General features: G+C 38.2%; 1 protein-coding gene across 5 annotated transcripts in view; it reads right to left on the bottom strand.

Annotated features, from left to right (window-relative positions):
• The window catches only part of MUSK (muscle associated receptor tyrosine kinase), a 94,714-nt gene that overhangs the window by 38,643 nt on the left and 34,605 nt on the right, over positions 1-21,466 (bottom strand). For 3 of the 5 annotated variants that reach the window (XM_028108827.2, XM_088018796.1, XM_028108829.2), the window contains exon 6: positions 2,757-2,881. In XM_028108827.2, the coding sequence (XP_027964628.2) occupies positions 2,757-2,881 (125 nt within the window). Of the gene's footprint in view, positions 1-2,756; positions 2,882-11,914; positions 11,945-21,466 lie in introns of all 5 variants that reach the window. The other 2 variants (XM_088018795.1, XM_028108828.2) reach the window with 1 other exon arrangement.

The raw sequence follows: 21,466 nt of genomic DNA, 5'->3' as shown, positions 1-21,466 counted from the left end.
AAAGTAGCAGAAGAATGTTATGAACTATTGTGAGTGCATATAGCACTAGACTGAGGCATCTGTCCAATGGGCTAGAACTCGTGAATAAGATTTTCTTTAGTAGGTTCTTGTGGGGGATATTTATGGTAGACATTAGAGCCTGAGAAAAAGTTGACGTGTTACATAGGACTCCCTCTGTCCATCCACAAAAATATGCAGAACATAAAGATTAGAAAGATTGTAGTTTTTAAATAAATTTATTTAATAGAGGTCTAATGAACTTCTATTACAACTACATTCTTCCTAATCTCTATGTTCTGCAGTGAAAAAAAATGTAGAGAAGAGAAAAACAATTATTAAGGATACAACAGAGGAAAATGTCCCTGAGTTTAAGAGAGATTTGCATCTCAAGTTCCTCCCTTTGACTTCTGTGTCAAAAGAAAGTACATCCACTTGCCAATTGATTCTGTAGGGCTGGCATTGTTAACAAAACCTGAGCATGATAGCCCAAAAAACTAGGGTATTCCCATTTTTGAAAATAGATGCAATAATCCTAAGGAAAATTACAGCAAATTGAAAGAACACAAACAAAAAAAAGGGCAGCATTTTTAAAGAATGAAAAGGAAATTTTCCAATTTAAAGTGAAAAATTACATGTTTATCACAAAGTTAAAATAATTAATGACAAGGCATTTTATTGAATTTAACATAGACTTATGTTAAAAACATTTGTTAAATTAAGATTAAAATAAACATCTTTAACCTCATAAAGAGTATCAGAAACTAGAGACTGAATTCAAACCAAACATAGACAAGTGGTTGAAGTCTATAAAATATAATTATGACAATAATCCATGAAAGAGTCTTATTTCCAATATTGGTAAGCTGGGTTATCAAACCAACTCTCACACTGAAAAAATTAAAATTCTGGAAAAATGTTTTTACCAGATATAACAAATTTAGAAACTTTTATTCTCACTAAGACATTTTTCCAGCCCAGAAAAATTTGTTTCCTTTGAGGAGTAAGGAGAGAGAAATCAAAACTCAGGTTCCATAAAGATGAGAAGTCTAATAGGAGATACAATAAACCAAAATCTCAAAGAACCAAATATCAGGGAGGTTATCAACGTGAACTACAAGAGAAATAGCCCACTAGCATTGTAGGCTGTGTTATAATTATCTGGGATGACCAAGGAGCTTCAAACCTTAAACTAGGTTTAAGATGGTCCAAGATAAGCTGTTGTCTCTGGTCCTTGGCAGAAATAAACAAAAATTCTTTCTGGAGAGAAGTATCTTTATCTGGACCTCAAATTAATCCCTGACCTTTTTTTCCACCCTAAACAATGAACAGCAGGTAGTCAAAGATATCTAGGCACGCAAGGACACAAAGCACAATGAGTAAGAGTGAGCAGGAAAACAGATAATATAAAGAGACCTAAAATGGCATCCCATCTCACTCAAATAAAAGCCAAAGTTGTTCCAATGCTCTATATAAGCTTATATGATCCATAATTCCTAAACTCACCCCTTACTTCTTTCCTCTTTGCTCACTCACCTCTGGTCACACTGACCTACTTGCTATTCCTCAGACATACCTTGTGCAACGTTATCTTAGAGACTTTCCCCAGGGTTCTTCCCCTAGTTTTTTACATAGCCTCCTCCTCAGCTCCTTCAGATCTTAGCTCAAATGTCTTCACTTAAATGAGGCTTCCTTGACCACTGTATTGAGAATGGAATCTTTCTCTTAAGATTGCACATTCTGTCTCATTTTCCCACAGTATTTGACACTGTCTGCTTAGAATATTCTCCTATTTGTTTTATTTTATTGTTTGTCTTTCCCCATCATAATGGAAGCTCTTTGAGGGCAGGGAGCTTCACTTGTTTTATTTTTTGAAAATACTACTTTATTTTTTTATTAGTTTCAGTGGTAGAATTTAGTGATTCATCAGTTGTACATAACACCCAGTGCTCACTACGTCAAGTGCTCTCCTTAATGCCCATCACCCAGTTACCCCCACCCCCCCACCCATCTCCCCTACCCTCAGTGTGTTTCCTAGAGTTCACTGTCTCTTATGGTTTGCCTCCCTCTCAGTTTTCATCTTATTTTTCCTTCCCTTCCCCTATGTTCATCTGTTTTGTTTCTTAAATCCCACATATGAGTGAAATCATATGGTATTTGTCTTTCTCTGACTGCCTTATTTTGCTTGTTTTGTTTGCTCTTGTATCCATTATGCCTAGAATAGTGCCTGACACCCAGGAGATAATCAGTAGGTATTTGTAGAATGAATAAATGAATGTTTGTATGTAAGGTGCTTAGAAGAGAGTCTGGCACATAGTGATCACTTAATATATGTTATTATTATCCGTATAAAAATGAATTCAAGAATGTTAAACTGACAGTTATGGGTTCTGATTCTGGATTACTTTTCATCAAAGTAGCCTCCAGCTCCAGTGAACTAATTCTTAAGCTGGTGAGTTTTGTGAAAATTATTTTACTTGTGTGGGAAGGAATTATTACCTCTTCCCTTTTACACAAAAGCATAAGGAAAAATTTGATTTTCTACTCTTCACTTACGACACAAGGAAAGAAGCAAACCCATGGAGTTCAATTTCTAGGGCATTGACTTCTAAGATGAAAATCCTAGAAGGCTTTGAAAAATGGAGGTGCAGGTGGGACCAATGACAGAGATCAGGGTAACATCATAAATATGTGGTCTGTCCTGAAATTCCTCTCCAATGAGTCTTCCCCAGACAAGTCCCCATACAGATGGCACTCACAGCATTTCCGTTTTCAATCCAGGTGATGGTAGGGACAGGGATGCCTGTTGCTGTACAGCGCAGAGTCACAAAGGAGCCAAATGTGACATTGTGGGATTCAGGAGCCCGCAGGATTCTGGCAAAAACTGTTAGGAAAACAGAAGTGGTGAGTGACTCCTATAGGGAATGCTCAAGCTGGAGTGGTCTTTTGTTTTATTTATTTATTTTAAAGATTTTATTTGTTTATTTGACACAAAGAGAGAAAAAGCACAAGCAGGGGCAGCAGCAGAGGGAGAGGGAGAGGGAGAAGCAGGCTCCCAGCTGAGCAGGGAGCCTGATGTGGGGCTCGATCCCAGGACCCTGAGATCATGACCTGAGCCACCCAGGCACTCCTGGAGTGGTCTTTTAAAAATGCAAATCAAATCTTGTTCTCCTGTGTAAATTCCTTCCATGTTCCCTCTGTATTCAGTATAATACCAAATGCCATGCCCTGGCTTCTAAGCCATTTATGCTGTAACCCTGTGTTTCTCACCATTCAAGGACACTCCAAGCTTATTCCCTCCTTAGGAGCTTGTCCATGCTTTCCCTCAGCCTAGAGCACCCATCCCCCCGATCTTCCTGTGGCACGTTCCTGTATCATCCAGTCTCTGGTTAAGTGGCATTTCCTCAGAAAGGGCTTCCTTGACCACCCAACATAAGGTCTAACCTGCCGCCATTCATTTTTCATCATCCTGTTTTATTGTCTTTACAGACCTTACCACTATCTGAAGTTATTTTATTGTCTGCCTCTCCCCCACCCCCGTAGATTGTGAGTTTTCAGCAATCAAAAACCTAGCCTGTTTTGTTCAGAGTGCCTGACCGAAGTAATAGTGTTTAATTGAATTAATGAAGTAATTAATTAATGCTTTATATCTTCAAGTGTATCATAGTGGGAGGACAGAAAAAAATTTTCCACCTTTTTAGAGAATGAGATGAGCACATTGGACCAGAAAGAAAGAAGTATTTTAGGTCAAGTGTGAGCAGGAGAATAGGTAATTAATACTCCATTCTGAGACTGAATCCCTACTGATTAATTAAGAGAAAGTTCGGGGAAGATATGATTTGACAACTGAATCCTTTTTGCAGTTCTAATTTTAGATTTATAGGTTCAGATTAATTAAATTTCCTATTTTTTGATATTGAGAACTCTAAGAGATGGAATCCAGAAGAGCATGTTAGAAATACAGTGTTGGGCACAAAAGCCAGAAGAAAGAAAAAGCAAGGAAGGCTCCATCTTTAAGGCAACAGGTGGTTAAAAAAATGCATCAGATGTTTAAAATGTAGCTGAATCTGCCCGGCAAAACAAAACTGAGCCTGCTTTTAAAAAGTTCTGTGGTCTAATTACCAACCTACAAAAAAAGAGGTTAAGGAACATGTTAAACAACATTACGGGGATGCTATTCATTCAAATCCAGAATATAGACAATTCAATAGGGCAAATTATTTAGTTTTCTCAATAACTTGTACTGGGTTGGGGGGGGGAGAAAGAAGGAATTATTATAGAGTTAAAAAGACTTTAGAGGCATAACCCAAATGCAAGGTGTGGATCTTGTTTGGATTCTTATTCAACAGATCAGATGTAGAAAGATATTTTGAGATAATTGGATAACAATTGCACAGTCCTGGTAGTAAATTGTACTAAGAAATTAGTGCTAATTGGGGATGGGTGGAGTAATGAACATGGTAATGTGATTACGTTTTTTTAAAAAAATCCTTTCACTAATGTGCATATTGGATGATTGAACTAATGTCTGGGATTTGCTTTAAAAGAAACCAGCAGCAATAACATAGTAGTGGAATCGAGGAAACAAAATCGGTAGACTGGTGATTATTGTTGCTGGTGGGTCATGGGTACATGGGGGTTCACTGTAGTACTGTATCTACTTTTTTTGTGAGATTGAAAGTTTTATAATAACATTCTAAAAAATTGCTGTGGAGCCTACCCCACAGTTCAGAAACACGGGATGAGACACACACTTTTGCCATTTAAATAGCATCAAGTTTTAGAAAACCCCAAAACTGAAGAAAAGTAAGGCTCTGAGGAGGAACATTTGGCAGAGGCATTGGTCCTAAGAGCCTCAGAAATATCTACAACAGTTTTTTTTTTTTATTAAAGATTTTATTTATTTATTTGAGAGAGAGCAAGCCTGAGGGGCAGAGGGAGAGGGGAGAAGCAGACTCCCCGCGGAGCAGGGAGCCTGATGCGGGACTTGATCCCAGGATCCTGAGTTCATGACCTGAGCCGAAGGCAGACACTTCACTGACTAAGCCACCCAGGCACCCCTCTACAACAGTTTTAGATCAAAATTCTATGAGGGATGATTTCAAGTTGAAACAGAATGTGGGAAAATTTTCCCTAGCAGGTGATATATACAGCCTGAGAAATTTCTTAGCAGAGTGAGTGGCGGTAGCCATAGTGGTCAGCAGGGTTGGCTCCAAGAGTAAGAGGCCCTGGGGTGGTCTCACAGGGCACCGTGCTAAGAGGGGCCCATGCTTGGTTTAACGTTCTGCTGTCCTTGCCTTGAAATTACTCGTGATTTTTGAATTAAAATCATTGTCATTTGCACCTGGCCCACAAATTTCGGAGCCAGTCCTGCTAGTCAGGGATAAAAATGCCACCTTAAAAGAGGAAGTGAAGCCTGTCCCTCGACTGAAGTTCCAGAAAAGCCGGGCTCCAAGGTGAAATAGGAAATAAAAAGTCACATGATGAATGAGTCTGAAGGAAGTGTCAATCAAGACTAAGTGACCGAGGCTGTCCTCACCGGAAATTCTAAATTTCCCAAGAAGACCAGTCAGTGAGGAGGCAGGGCACATTTCTTCCATATCTACCGGAGTGACACACGGTGACCCATCTGACCACCTAATGGGAGATTCCTCCCAACTTAGTCTAAGCTTACAGGTTGTGCACTCTTGACAACCAACAGAGACTGACTGCTCTCAGGTATTTTCTCCTTTTCTAATGTTTTCTGGCAACAATGATGGAGACCTGGGTTGCACAGCATAGCCGAGTCCATGTTCATCATTTGGTGAAAGAACTTGTTGGGGTTGCGACTATACTTGTGTGTCTTACATTTTTTGAGTGTGACACAATTGTACTCATCTTATGGTTCCCATTGCCTCTCAGAATCTGAAAAAAGCAGGATCTTTTAGAGTTTGGGAGTGGGATTATTTCAGTCCCATACGTACTGGAAAAGTGTAGCCAGCAGCTGCTGCAGAGAACTCTGTACCCTTGAACCTGAAAGAGAGCCTTCTGGCTAAAGAGAAGAAGACTAAGAAATTGGAGAATGAAATTTAAACACTGTTTCAGCTTTAATTTATAGAGGCAAGAGTTTTCATTTGGGCACTGTAAATTCTTCCTGGAAAAGCAGTAATAAGGGAGGATTTATTTTGTTCTAATTTACAGCCTTTTTTTCCCCTTTTGGCTAGTATTATATTATTTAGAATGTCATTTGGGCTCACTGCAGAACTTTTGATGATCTATACTGCACAACACAGCTAAGCATAATGTGAGATGGTAAGTAAGATAGAGTCAACATGGCCTTGCAGCGAATTTACTTAATACACTGCTCTGTGCTATATCAGAACCTTCTGGGGGGGTCCAGTGGGGCACAGGATGGTACATGAAGGAGCACTATTGGCATTTGCAGTGGCTTCCTGAAGGTGTGACTGTGCTGATACACTTCTGGTCTCCTCCAAAAGGGCAGATATACCCTCGGCTGAGCCAGGGTTTCATTGTGTGATGAGAAAAACACCTTTTGAAAAAAACAAAGTTGTTTTTTTGAGTTGCTGCCTTGGCATTTTACAGTATGATAAACCCTACCACACCCAGAGTCTAGACATTTAGATAAGGACTTGAGTTTAGGGTGTCCATCATAAGTTCCCACTTTGCTTTTCCTGGGCACCTTTTAAAATAACCACTTAGAGTAAAGCCTGAGAAAAGTTAGTCTTCTCCGTCTCAATCACCTCTAAGTGTAGGTTCTTGCTATCCCACTCTCTGTCTCCTTCTCTGTGGCTGGGGTCAGAGGACTTCCCTTCCCTGGGCTCACAGCATGCTCCCCAGGCCCTGGCTTCTGGGATTTGTAAATAATAAATCTTATGATTCTATTTCCTTTGTGTGGGTGTGTTGAAACTATGCCTTCAATCACAACGAACCCATGGGTTTCACTTCCCCAAAGTGGGAGCTGGGATGCTGAGGGAGCTCCTTGCAAGCCCATGTGGGTGGCTTGTGCCCTCATTCACCAGGTCACAATCTACATGCTCTTAATTCAGTACACTAGCTCCAGCTTCTCCACACACATTGTTAAGTCCAGTGAGTGGAGAGGGGAAAAGGCCAGGAATAAAAGGGAAGCTGTTTTCTGCACAGCCACATTCTTGCCAAAAGATAAAATAGGAACTTGCCCCCTTTTTTCAGTATTGGAAGATGGCTTCCACCCTTCCTGCTAATTTCCCCTTGCCCCCAAAGAAGGTCACAGATGTCTCCTTATCAAACTCTTTCTCAGCACATTCCCTTACCCTTGTTTGTGGTTCTTCATAGCATTTATCACCATGTCATAACTATGGATTTGTTTGTTTGTTGGCTCTCTTCTCCTCTGGAATGTAAGCATCACAGGGCAGAGCTTGTTTTGTTCATGAATACAGGCTGACTGAAAGGTAGATAGAGCCCTGCATGGTACATAGCAGACATTCAATAAATATTTGTTGAATGAGTGAATGAATCAATGAATGAATGAGCGACTCTTCTGATTGGTGAGATTGGAGAAAGGGACTTCTCTATGTTATGAGTATGCCAGCCCTCTTGGGGCCATCATTCTCCCAGCTACCCTCAGACAACAAGGGTATGAGGTTAATGTGCATCAAGTGTCCCAGCCCAGGGCTTCTCCGTCCTACAACTAGGGGTGGAAGGTTAAAGAGTGGGGAGGGCCTGAGGAGGATGAAGAAACAGGTTAGTCTAATTCTTGGGTGAAAAAGTAGAAAAATTTTATTTTTCAATCCAGCTTTATCAGCAATAAAACTGATATTTTTTTATACCCGTCTGCATTTGTTACCAGTTTCAAGCAGAAGAGGTGAAGGAGGGATGAAAGAAATTCCACCATAGTTATCAAACATTGAAAACAGTAAGGCCAGTTGCAATTAAAAGTAAATGCCAGACTAACCTCCATCGATAAAAATACACCTGTAATAATAAACTTAGATGTAATTTAGTAATAAACTCCCATTATTTTGCTGGTATCCCCAAACTGAAAATGCTTTCTAGGTCATCAGTTTTAAAAGTAATGTGGTATTCAACATAGTACTAGAAGTCCTAGCAACAGCAATCAGACAACAAAAAGAAATAAAAGGTATCCAAATTGGAAAAGAAGAAGTCAAACTCTCTTTTCGCAGAGGACATGATACTTTATGTGGAAAACCCAAAAGACTCCACCCCCAAATTACTAGAACTCATACAGCAATTCAGTAATGTGGCAGGATACAAAATCAATGCACAGAAATCAGTTGCTTTCTTATACACTAACAATGCAACTGTAGAAAGAGAAATTAGAGAAACGATTCCATTTACAATAGCACCAAAAACCATAAGATACCTCGGAATAAACCTAACCAAAGAGGTAAAGGAACTATACTCTAGGAACTACAGAACACTCATGAAAGAAATTGAAGAAGACACAAAAAGATGGAAAAATATTCCATGCTCATGGATCGGAAGAATAAACATTGTTAAAATGTCTATGCTACCCAGAGCAATCTATACCTTCAAAGCCATCCCGATCAAAATTCCAATGACATTTTTCAAAGTGCTGGAACAAACCATCCTAAAATTTGTATGGAATCAGAAAAGACCCCGAATCACCAAGGAAATGTTGAAAAAGAAAAACAAAGCTGGGGACGGCATGTTGCCCGATTTCAAGCTATATTACAAAGCAGTGATCACCAAGACAGCATAGCATGGTACTGGCACAAAAACAGACATATAGACCAATGGAACAGAATAGAGAACCCAGATATGGATCTTCAACCCCATGGTCAAATAATCTTTGACAAAGAAGGAAAAAACATGCAATGGAAAAAAGACAGTCTCTTCAATAAATGGTGCTGGGAAAATTGGACAGCCCCATGCAGAAGAATGAAACCCGACCATTCTCTAACACCATTCACAAAGATAAACTCAAAGTGGATGAAAGACTTCAATGTGAGACAGGAATCCATCAAAATCCTGGAGGAGAACATAGGCAGTAACCTCTTTGACATCGCCCACAGCAACTTCTTTCAAGATACATCTCCAAAAGCTAGTGAAACAAAAGCAAAAATGAACTTTTGGGACTTCATCAAGATAAAAAGCTTCTGCACAGTAAAGGAAACAGTCAACAAAACAAAGAGGCAACCCACAGAATGGGAGAAGATATTTGCAAATGACACTAGAGATAAAGGGCTGGTATCCAAGATCTATAAAGAACTTCTCAAACTCAACACCCAGAAAACAAATAATCAAGTCAAAAAGTGGGCAAAAGATATGAAAAGATACTTCTCCGAAGAAGACATATAAATGGCTAACAAACACATGAAAAAATGTTCATCATCATTAGCCATCAGGGAAATTCAAATCAAAACCACATTGAGATACCACCTTACACCAGTTAGAATGGCAAAAATGGACAGGGAAAGAAACAACAAATGTTGGAGAGGTTGTGGAGAAAGGGGAACCCTCTGACACTGTTGGTGGGAATGCAAGTTGGTACAGCCACTTTGGAAAACAGTGTGGAGGTTCCTCAAAAATTTAAAAATAGAGCTACCCTATGACCCAGCAATTGCGCTCCTGGGTATTTACCCCAAAGACACAGATGTAGTGAAAAGAAGGACCATATGCACCCCAATGTTCATAGCAGCAATGTCTGCAATAGCCAAACTGTGGAAAGAGCCAAGATGCCCTGCAACAGATGAATAGATAAAGAAGATGTGGTCCATATACAATGGAATATGACTCAGCCATCAGAAAGGATGAATACCCAACTTTTACATTAACATGGATGGGACTGGAGATTATGCTAAGTGAAATAAGTCAAGCAGAGAAAGTCAATTATCATATGGTTTCACTTATCTGTGGAACATAAGGAATAGCAGGGAGGACATTAGGAGAAGGAAGGGAAAAAAGGGGGGAGGGAATCGGAGGGGGAGAGGAACCATGAGAGACTATGGACTGTGAGAAACAAACTGAGGGTTCTAGAGGGGAGGGGGGAGGGGGGATGGGTTAGCCCGGCGATGGGTATTAAGGAGGGCACGCACTGCATGGAGCACTGGGTGTTACACAAAAACAATGGATCGTGGATCACCACATCAAAAACTAATGATGTACTGTATGGTGACTAACATAACATAATAAAATTAAAAAAAAAGTAATGTGGTATATTTCATATCAAGTAAAATGTCCATTGAATATCCCTATCTTGCATTTTATTTGCATCCAAAACAGCATAAAAGTGTTTTTGTTACATAAACAAGTTACTTAATAGATGGGCTACAACATTACTTAGTAATTTGGAAAATGTTTACAACTGTTTTGGTATGGATTTTTAAAGGAAAAAAACACGATGCAACTCTTCTTTCTATAGTCTTATCCATTATTCTCCAGTTTCTGTGGGCAAGCAAATCATTGTTCATCTGCATCATGGGAAATAGACACGGGCAATCTATTTATCCTTGGGTTTTCTCTCGTGATATTTATTCATGGGTTTCGGGCTTCAGTTTCTCTTGGGTAAATTTACGGTGCTAAGTGCCGGTTGAAAATCATACTTTCAAAGTTGGACTCAAGCAGCCAGTGTTTCCCGAGTCCTTTGTAACATAACCGTATCACGTTCTCACTCTCACCCGTCCGTGCCTCTTTCTCTCTCTTCCCATGATCCGAAGCACTTTCAGAAACATGATAAATCTTCCTATTGATTGTTATTTTAAGGGGTAACTTGAATTTGTAGTAAGGAGATAGAGCTCTTATTCAGTCTGAAATTGCAGTGGTGGTGCAGTGGAGAGCCGGGGGCCGTCCCGAAATGAAGAAGCAGTTTGGCTTGAGAGGAATGGCCTCTCCTTTCTTGTTAAGGGAGTTGGACAAGAGGCGTACTTAAGTCCCTTGCAAATTCTGTTTCTGGGTAATTATTTCAAAGGACACAGTGAGCTCACATGGCTTTTATTTCCTCTCATTTTTTCCTTTATTTTATTCTAGTGTCCCTTAAGGGAGGGTTTTTGTTTGTTTGTTTGTTTTGTTTTTTAGGTTACTTGATTCTAACCAGCAATGACTGATAGAGTTGAAGTGAAAGCAAATAAAAACAAAAAGAATCACACAGGAGCAGGTGAAATGATTTTACCTAAATTTGGTTGTAAGCAGCCTGATGATTAGAAATAGAAAAGTATCCTAAGATAAGGAGGTGCTATTTCGAGTACTGCCAGCCTAAGTTTTATTCCTAGTGCCAAACTCCTGTATGAGAACTTGTGAATCTTATCCAAAAAACATAAAAGGTTAGGTTAGAACAGCACAAAGTTTGAATCTTAATCAGGATAGAAGCTGCTTTCTTGGAAGAAAAACTCTTATTCTACAAGGTAGGGTTTTCCCCCAAACAAATTTGATTTCCAGCTACTTTCCTCTAAACATATTCCACTAAATATATGTATGTATCTTTGGGCAATTACAATTAATTTAAATTTGATTGATTTGGATTGGTTTGGAGCAGTTGCATAATACTTGTCCTCTTGGAGTAATAACAGTAAAAACCTAAGCTGGCATCTTAACATTTTTACATTCCTCCAAAAATTATAACACCCTCCCCTCCCCATTCCCCCCCCCCAAAAAAAGGCTTTCAGTCACAAGGTAACTTTCTATTCCAATCTGTGTGAGATTTATATTCCCCTGCTGATTTATGTCATTTGTTTGCATTTTCAGAGTTTACTTAATAAAAGTAAATGGTCAATAAATACATTATAAAATAAAGCAGCCCATCTAATAACACTCGATCAAATGCTCACAGTATTCCCTGTACATCGTTTGTTATTCCCTAAAAAAAATAACAGCACTTAGAATTGTTTATAAGGTCAGCAAAAATAAACAATCGAATAGAACCATATATTTAAAAGAAGCAGGGCAAAAAGAAAAAAAATACCTTTAGTATCTTGTTCAGGTTCACTTTCTTCTATTAATAGAAACAAGACAAACGCACACAATAAACACACAAACAAAAACAACACATCATGAAAAGGGAAAATCTTTGACCACAGAAACATCAGTTGTGCAACAAGCTTAATTAGAATCTGCTTGTTTCTTATTTCAATAAGAAACAAATGCAATCAAGGGAAACTGCTGACCTTTACAAGCAAACTATTAAATGACATAAAATTTCAAATTACTACTCTTAGTCAGGCGGTACTACACAGAAAATAAACTACAGCATACCCAACAACATAGCTCATTCATGCATTTTTATTTTAATGCTGACAATTACCCTTTCAAGGCAACAGACTGCCTACTATTCTGATAAATTGTGCTTTCCCTTTGTTAGCATGGCTTCTCCTTTTACAAGGCCCTGCTGTGAAGTCAGTGAGGTTGAATCTGGGATCTCAACTATCATTTCTATGGCAATAGACTCATGTTGTGGTAAACAGAGGATTAGGGGGTTTCTGCAGAACAGAGCCTACCACCAACAGAGATTCTCTCTTCCGTATCCACTCCCGGAGGCTGCTCAGAGAGCAGGGAGGAGCAAACCATTATCTTGTAGGAAACTACCACTGAAGCAAGCCATAAAGAAAAATGTAAAAATGTCTACATTGGGTATGCAGAATGAGAGTTTATAATTTTTAAAAAAATCCCAGGAAAGAAACAACTGCCAAATTAATGGTTCCAAAATGTTTAATATAACTATATCAGATGTAGATCCCACCTAGAGCTCTGTTTTTCTTCCCTGAAAGTTTGTTTGTGTCCATTTAGACCTTTCTTCAAATTAGTGACAAGCCAACTGCAGCATTTGTTTATAAGTGTAAAATAGCAATGCTATTGTTAACAACTTTGAATGCTAGGAATGTATTTGCATAGCTCTTCACAGGTTATGGATATTTGCACACGCGATATATGTTATCTCCTTTAACCCTGATCCTATTCCTGTGATTAAACATAAATTGATATTATTCAGCCCATTTTCCAGATGAGGAATCTGAGACTCAGAGCTTTGCTGTAGATTCAGAGCCAGAAACGCCACACTCCAGTTTTCAGACATCAATTCCCTGTTCTAATGTGCTTCGTCGTAAGAAACCTTCATTATTGATCTTAATACCCAATCCTCTTAGATATAAGCAAACTTATAATTTCCCCTTTTAAATTTTATTCTGATTGAACATTCCCTGCCTCCACCAACCAAGTCAGTGGCACATTCCTGTTTTATTTTTTCAAGGTCAAAGACGACTTAAAAGTTGTTAAATTGAATACATTTATGGTTAAAAGGAGAGTTAAAAGTCTTCTGTCAAATGTACCTATAAAAAGAAAATCACTTTTTTTTTTTTGAACAACACCCCCAGCAGTGCCTGTTATTCGATACCAGTTTTTTCATACTGAAAACTGGTCATGTGGACCCTTGAAATCATAGAGATCCCTGGTTTCCAACACAGACATAATCAGGAAAAATAAATGAAGGTCCATGTTTGGGCCAGATTGGCTCTGAAAAATTGCATTTGAACGCCTTTGGGCTGAGCATGTTTTCCTAGTTCCTCAACACAATTGTACTTATTTCCAAATCTTACTATTTTTGGTTTTCACCAGCCAAGTAACTATCTGTGAGTAGCTGAGAGGAGCATGGGACTCCAAGGGAATACGAAGTGTCTTCATTCCCTGACCGCTATTATTTCCAAAAATTTTTTCCACTAAAGTTAAAAGGCCTCAGTAAATTTTGAGATTCTTATTCGCTCATCATTTTTTTTTTTTTTTCCCTCATACACTGTTCTTTTTTGGGTTCTGGAACAAGCCAAGGTACATTCTTCCTCTCCTTTCAATTTTGCTTAATTTTCGTTTGATCTTTTACTGGACTGTACTTCAGAGTGTATCATGAAGACCATGCTGACTTCCCTCTGCTATCACTTTGTACTTACTGTTGTCACTGCTGTTCATTTTGCTTGATTTGTTTGGAATTGGGAGTAGTGTGAAATTTTGAAAGAATGCACCCCTTTCCTCCCCTGTGGATCTACAGAACCAACTCAAGAGGTGAAAGATTATCTAAGATCTGCCGTTTTCCTAGGAGGAGGCCTAGAAGTTCCGCCAGAAATTATATTTTCATATAGAGACTCTCAGCGTTTCTTTCTAGGCACAAGTAGAGACATACAGCTCTATACATATGTATTTACACATGCTTATATATTTATTCAAGTATGTACCACATTTACACACATGCACGCACAATTGAGATCACTTTAAATTAGAGAAAATGATGCAAGAATAATCTGCAAAACCTATTCAAGCTTGAATACACTCATTCAGTGTATGAGATTGTTGGTCATTTTGAGGTCAGACTATAGTCCTAGTTTTTTCATGTATCCTGCTTGCTTAGCCTATGATCCCTCTTGACCTCTGAACTTACTGTTTTACCACCTATCAATTTTTAAATATTTGGCTTCATGGTCTTTCTTCCCATTTAACTGCCTTATGTGTAATGCGTCAGTCTTGGCTTCCAAACTGATGTGTAATCTCCGTTGGGGCAGGAGGCAGGGAACAGCATAGCATACTTTATTTTTGTTATGTTTTTGTTTCCCCCTAAAGTTTAGCACAGTCTCTTATAGAAAAAAGAAAATACTTAAAAAAGGAGCTGGGTAGTGATTCATTTTCCTTTTCTACTTTCTTGGAATCGTTCAATAAGACATTTAGAATAGAGAATCAGAGACTTCTCTTATTGGAATAATCTGAGATATAATCAACATCTGAGGTATATCCGTCATTTTCTTGAATACTTTGATTTATGGGGAACTGAGTATTATCATAACAACCTGTTAAAAAGAATATATTCTAAAATACTGTTTAAAAAAGGAATATATTCTAAATCAAACCAAATCAGTCTCCTTATAATTACCACCCACAAGACTTAGTTTCTGTTCCTATCCACTGGACAAAAAAAAAAAATCCATCAAATATTTTCATTTTTCCAAGCTTGCTAGCCCGAGGTTACCATGCTGATTGCTCACTTTTGAACTTTATCTTACCTTTTTATCTTAATTTACCCCAGAACTAAAACTAATACATACATAGAAAGTCTCACAAATTCAAAGAATAGTAAGACTCTTTCTAATATTCTACTTCTGTGACTATAAATTTGCATATATTTTTATTTGTATTTATAAAAAAAATACAGTTATATCATATTCCATTGAAAATCATGAATATCCAACACTTGTTTTTATACTTGCTCTTCAGTTTTGAAGGTGAGTGTGTGTGTGTGTGTGTGTGTGTGTGTGTGTGAATATGATTTGATTTTAAGAAAGATAAATTAAGTTTTTGCTATTCACTTCACTGTATTAGTTGATTGGAGAAGAAATTTGGAGGGGAAATGTGTTATTATATGGGAGGAGGGAAAGCCATCAAGATTCCCTGGCAGAAATGAACACATTTAGTAAGATCATATAGGTCACGTAGACCTTGTGGAGAGGAAGAAAGAGACCAGAGGAGGAAATAGGCAGAACTGAGGAATGGCTCCCATTCTTCAGACTGCAAGAGTGAGGAGAGCCAAGAAGATAATAGGAATCTGGCCACCTAGGCCAAAGTCTCAATGGAGGCTGCCGTTGCACATTCTTGCTCCTTGTAGGATGGCGTTGTTTATAATTTTCTTCATAGGCAAAACCTCAAAGAAATCTCTGAACATCTGGTACTGTCAGGAAAACATCCTAGGACTTTTTCATTTTTCAATGAAATGATTTGCACCAAGCAGTTAATAAAGCAACTAACGCACAGCTAGAACGTAGTGGAGGCTAATTTTGAAGCCAGGTCTTCTAGCTCTTTCTTTCTTTCTTTCATTTATTTTTTTTCAGAGCTATTTGTAGCTCATGGTATCCTCCTGACTGATGAAAGCTATTTCTCCATCAGCCTTCGAAGAAAGAAGGTATATTTTATTTTTAAATTTCAGTCTGCCTTAGGGAGCTACATTCCGGATACGGATCGTGTTGAGTACCCCCTTTGTAGGTGTTAAAAGCTTGTACTTAAATCCATTCCTCACTTATCTGAGAAGAGAGGAATAATTCTATAGAAAGAGAAGTCCATTGTTCAGACCTTATTATTAAAAAAACATGGATGCTAATCAACACTAGATTATTTGAATCCATTCTTAAATAGGCTACATTTGTCTCATCTAGCATTGTATTTTATGAATTACTGCGTTGGAGATGCCTAGTAGAAGACAAGCACCACAGGCAGCAAAAGGGTCATTTTAGTTTTATTTTTTACTTAAAAAAAATTGGCTCAGGCGATTATTGAAAAGTAATGATATTGAGGCTCTGTGGTACTCTGTTTCTGGATAGATTATTTTGTTTTCCAATCATTAAAAGAACATGTGACAATAATAATAATAAACCTAAGTAAATACCTGGATTTTCTTTGCTGACTTCTTGGTAGCTAAAGTAGAGAAACCCGACTCTAGTGCGCTGCCACTGTTTACATTTCTGTTTCCTTTGAAGCAGAGCAATGCATGAGGTTTATCCACTGTGGCTCCATCTCCGAAGGAATCAGAATGCAAGCTCCTTTAGAAAACATACACAGCACCCTCACAAACAGCCTTCCTTTGCATCTTCAAAGTAAGGCTGGCCTGGCTCTGTGACATCATGATTCTCTCAAGTGGCTTGGGCTGGAAACATTTCTGTGGCCTTTGAGATAATAACATTTCCCTAGCTTGTAAATAAGGACGGTGAATAATGACCATGAGCAAGAAGTGTTTATCAAGTAAATCAGATAAGAGCCACACAAAGCTAACTTGTTTTTAGTTCAGTCCTAGATGGAGATGGAGCAACTATTAAGAATATTTACTAAAATGGTTCTGAAAATGTATTAGAAGTTTAACCATAAGCCAATGAAGAAGTTGAACTTCAGTTGTGATTCATGTTTTTCATTCTTGAAAAAAGCATATATTCTGGTTTTCATGGGGAGGAGATGCTAAGCTGCTTAATTGCCAGGACAGAAGCCTTTCTTGGTTTATCCTTTTTAAGGTTTTAATTTTAAGATCATTTTAGAGTTACAGAAGAGTTGCAAAGATAGTATAGAGGGTTTCCAGGTACCCTTCACCCAACTTCCTCTAATATTAACATCTTATATAAAACCATGGTACATTTGTCAAAATCTGTTTACTTTTAAATAACATTTTGGACCAAATCTCATGAAAAGGAAGATACTTGAGCTCTGACAGCAATCAAAGAAGGCAAAGTTTATTAAGAACAAGAATTTTTTTATTTTAAGTTATTTTATTGTTATTATTATTATTATTATTATTATTATTTTAGCTTACCAGAAATTTTAGCCAGGAAAAGAAATAGGAGCTATAACCTTAAGCTTAAGTGACACCATAGTATCCTGGTTGTCTAAAATGGCTTGGCTTGGGAACATTTCTGTGGTCTTTGAAATGGAGTTCCAGATGCCCAGATATGACCACAGGCCTCCAAACTGTAGGTCCCCATGCTAAAGAGATGGCATTTGAAAACCATGTCTAAGAAAGATACCACGTGTTACAGTCTCAGTGTTAGCCTGTGCGTTGAATTGCAGGCCATTCTGGTTTTTATGGCATCCCAGTAGATATTGTCTTGTACTCTCTAGTCTGTCTTTTACTCCCTGACTCAGCAGCAGCTTGTGCTCTCATGATAAATCTGCTTCCCCCCACCCCCATCACTGTGATATGATCTGTACCATGAGCTGCTATTCATCAGTCAAAGCCCCATTGGACCTCACCTCTCTGAAGCTTTCCCTGACTCCCACCATCTCTCCTGTCCTGTACTTCTACCATTGCAAATAGTCGAACTTTAATTTTTGTAATTACTTGCTTGCATGCTCATCTTCCTCACTGAATTTGAAAACTTTTCCAGAAATGAGCCATGTCTTTATCTCTGTATCCTTAGGAATAATCTCATTCCATAAAATACAGTAGGCACTCAACAAGTGAGTAAATTTGAAGCTTATTCTAACTTTTATCCTATGAATTATGGATAAGCTAACTTTTTCCTTAAATTTTTAAGCTTTGTCTGGAATAAAGACATTCCAAGTAGAAATCCTCAAGTCAGTGTTTCTCGGTGTGTGGTTCATAGACTACTTGGGTTAGGTTCATTTGGGAAATTGTTAAAAGGCCCTAACACAGACCTATTAGATCTAAATCTCTGGGGAATGCGTCCTAGAGCTATAACTTTTAATAAGATTTGCAGAGGCTTTTGATGTGCATTGAAGTTTGAGAACCACTACCTTGGAGGAAGAGTTGTATTAATCCACCAATTTTGTTATTTCCATTTCTTTCCATAGGGGTTTTGAAGTGACTGTAATTAATGATGTGACAATAAATTAAATGAAATAACACATTAGTGTCAGGCAAAGGAGACTTCTGGTTGGTTTAGTGTAACAGGTGCTATGACTTGGATTCTGAGATACATGCCAGGTAGGGCAAAAAACAAAGTAAAAATAAAGTACACCATTCTCACGACAAGGAGGGAAACAAAAGGCCAATTTCTCAGGAGAGACCATTTTTCCCCCACCCACGCACTAGATTTTTAAAGCAATTTCTCAAGATTTACCTTAAAGCAGTAAATGATGGAATGATCGATATTTTTGACAAGATTTTTTGGCGAACCGCTGTTTCTGTAATGAGTAAAATATGCGGTAAGCCCAGGATATGCACTAAGGTTGCTTTGATTTTCCTATTGCGGATACTATGTTTTTGTACAGGTCTACTCTAAACAGCCCCTTTCCTGTTTGCCAGTAAAGGCATATCTTCATATAGCTTCTTAGATAAGCTTTCTCTTATCACTTGTCCCAGTGGGGCCAAACCAAAGTTACAATCTCTGACAAGTACCAAGCATGCAGTTATAAAACATTGCTGATTGAGGATAGATTTATGTTCTTTGGAAACAAGAGAAGCAGTTGGCAATGTTGACATTCTATTTATGAAATCTGAGAGACCTAACCAGCAATATTCTCTGGGTAGAATGTAAACAACAGGCAACGAGACCACCAACAGCCAATATTTAAGGAGCCTCAGTATTTATCAAGGCATATATGCTCTTAGTCCATTTTAAGAACTCTATGCTCTAAGTAATATCGTTCCCATTTCCTAAATGAGGAAATAGACTTGCAAGGGTTGAGTAAATCATGCGACCTCACATAACTAGCAAGTGGCAGAGTCAGGATTAGCACCCATATCTATCTGATGCTAAAGCATGTGAGCACTCCAGCATGCTGGTCTATGAAACATAAACACAGAGAAGGGGAAAACTCAAGAATGGGGTAATGGAAGATATCCTGGCCTGGGAACCAAGATGTCCGATCTCCTTGCTAACTTGGAGAAAGTACTGATTTTTCTAGTCTCAAGTTTCCTGATCTGTGGAACAAGGGACAGAATTACGACTTCAGACCGAAAACCTATGCTTACTCTTCTGATGGAACCAAAGCTAATAAAAATCAACTCTCTTTTAAAGAAAAATGTAGGGTTTTTTTTTTTTTTGCCTTTGAACTTGATTGCGTCTACCTCAAAGATAAAAATGACACACAGAATAAAGAGCTGTGCTTATCTCCACAAGTGTTTTTAAATCATCGCTTCTGTTGCGCAGAAGATATATTAGTCTGAGAACTAACACTGATAACTATTATCTGAGTGACTGCTCTGTACAGTCTTGTAAGAGCTTTAAATATGTTATCTTAGTTTATCCTTTTTACAACATATGAGGTACAAAGTATTATTAACCTCCTTGTACAGGTGGAGAAACTGAGGCACAAAGAGACTAAGGAAACTACCTGACATTCCACAAGTGGTAGAGCGAGGATCTGAACTTAGGAGTTTACTCCAGGCTCTGGAGCCCATGTTATTAGCCAGTACGTTAAGTTCCCTCTAAAAATCATGCCTTGACTAGTTTATCATTCATGGAAATGAACATACTAATTACAATTTGAAAGTCATCTATTTGATTCCTGAAGGAAACAACTTAAGTAATAGTATTTGAATTCCATATTGCCATCGAGTTCTAATAGCTTTCTATTATATCTTTTCATGATTCAAAGTTACTACATTTTGAAATTAAGGCCAGTGGAGGCATGGCCTTCTCTATCTTGCACAGTGTGAAATGAGTCTCTGTTGCATAAATCAGTGCAATAAAGAGAAAGAATGTTTCCTTTTTTGCCTATGTATGCTTGAACTTGTACATCTCATTTTGACACCTAAAAAATGAAAATCAAAGCTTACTCTGATTAGAGTATGCGTATTTCAGGTCACAGTAACTTTTCATTTCAAATAATGCAATGTCCCCATTATAGTAAACAATTTAAGACAAATCTTTGAGGCACATTTTTTTTCTTCAAACCTGCAATTAAAGAGGGTCTACCTGTTTTTTCACTTGATGTGGCATCTCTTCAGTACTATAATCATTATATAACTTTTTCTTCCCTTAGAGAACTCTAGTGACAACTCCTCAACTAAAGGACCACTGTACCATTGTTTCTTGAAAGCACTACGGGACTTTTTAGATGGGAATGCAACATAGTAGTTCCTTAAGTGGAAATCAGTGGATAGAACTCTTAGAGCATGCACCTTATTAATCATGCATATTTAATTTTCCCCATAATAACCCCCAGGGATATCAAAGACTTCTGCCTTTTTCTTTGGTTTGGTTTTTAGATAGACAATGTATTCATGACAGCAAATCAAACCTGTTAGTGGCATCAGGCAAGTGGAATTGATGCCGGGAACAGGAGCACCGCAAATTTTATTAAAACTGCAAATCACTGAGAGCACAGCACACGTTAGGGTTTAAATACCTCTCTCTGTGGCATTTGTCATATTAAGAGCTGCAGCATAAACAAAGGAAAAAGCAAATCAAATGTTGTGTCCACATTACTTGATCACTTCCACTCTTCTAGATGCAATAAGGAAATCTGATCTCTAGGAAGGAAGGCAGCCAGAAGTCTAACATATTTGAAGACAGTGCTGATCTCTTCTAGTTAGATCTATTGACATTTGCCTCTGGGACATCATGTGTGTGTGTATGTGTGTGTGTATGTTTATATGTATGTATATATGTTTATGTATGTATATGCATATATACAGATACATATATATGTATATAGAATGTATATGTGTAATGATTTATTTTTATCTTTTGGGATTTTCTTGTTGTCTGATATACTGCATATGTCTGCAAAAAATCTTCCCAAAAAAGGCTTTGATAGACCAAGTCAGCCCTAAGGATACATGGGAAAGCCTTTCAGACTACAGAGAAACAGACTGACAACACTCGAGGGCCTTGACAAGTGATGGAGGCTCATGTACTCAGGCCACTTACATTCGCCAGGTGGCTCACCTTCCCTCCTCACTCCCCCAAATGCCTCTCTCAAGTGTTGAGACAGGGTTCTGCTTTTTGAGGCCTCCTGCATACGAGGTATTGTTTAAACATTTGGGAAGCCTACAATAACCCTCTGCCTCAGATGGTTCTCTTCCTGGTCTTGATCTACT

The sequence above is a fragment of the Eumetopias jubatus genome, unplaced genomic scaffold, assembly GCF_037043125.1.
Source record: "Eumetopias jubatus isolate StellerSeaLion01/CBP00866 unplaced genomic scaffold, mEumJub1_p1.0 scaffold_15, whole genome shotgun sequence".
NCBI lineage: Eukaryota > Metazoa > Chordata > Mammalia > Carnivora > Otariidae > Eumetopias > Eumetopias jubatus.
Note: the sequence above shows the minus strand (reverse complement) of the source record. Positions and strands in the feature narration are given on the sequence as shown.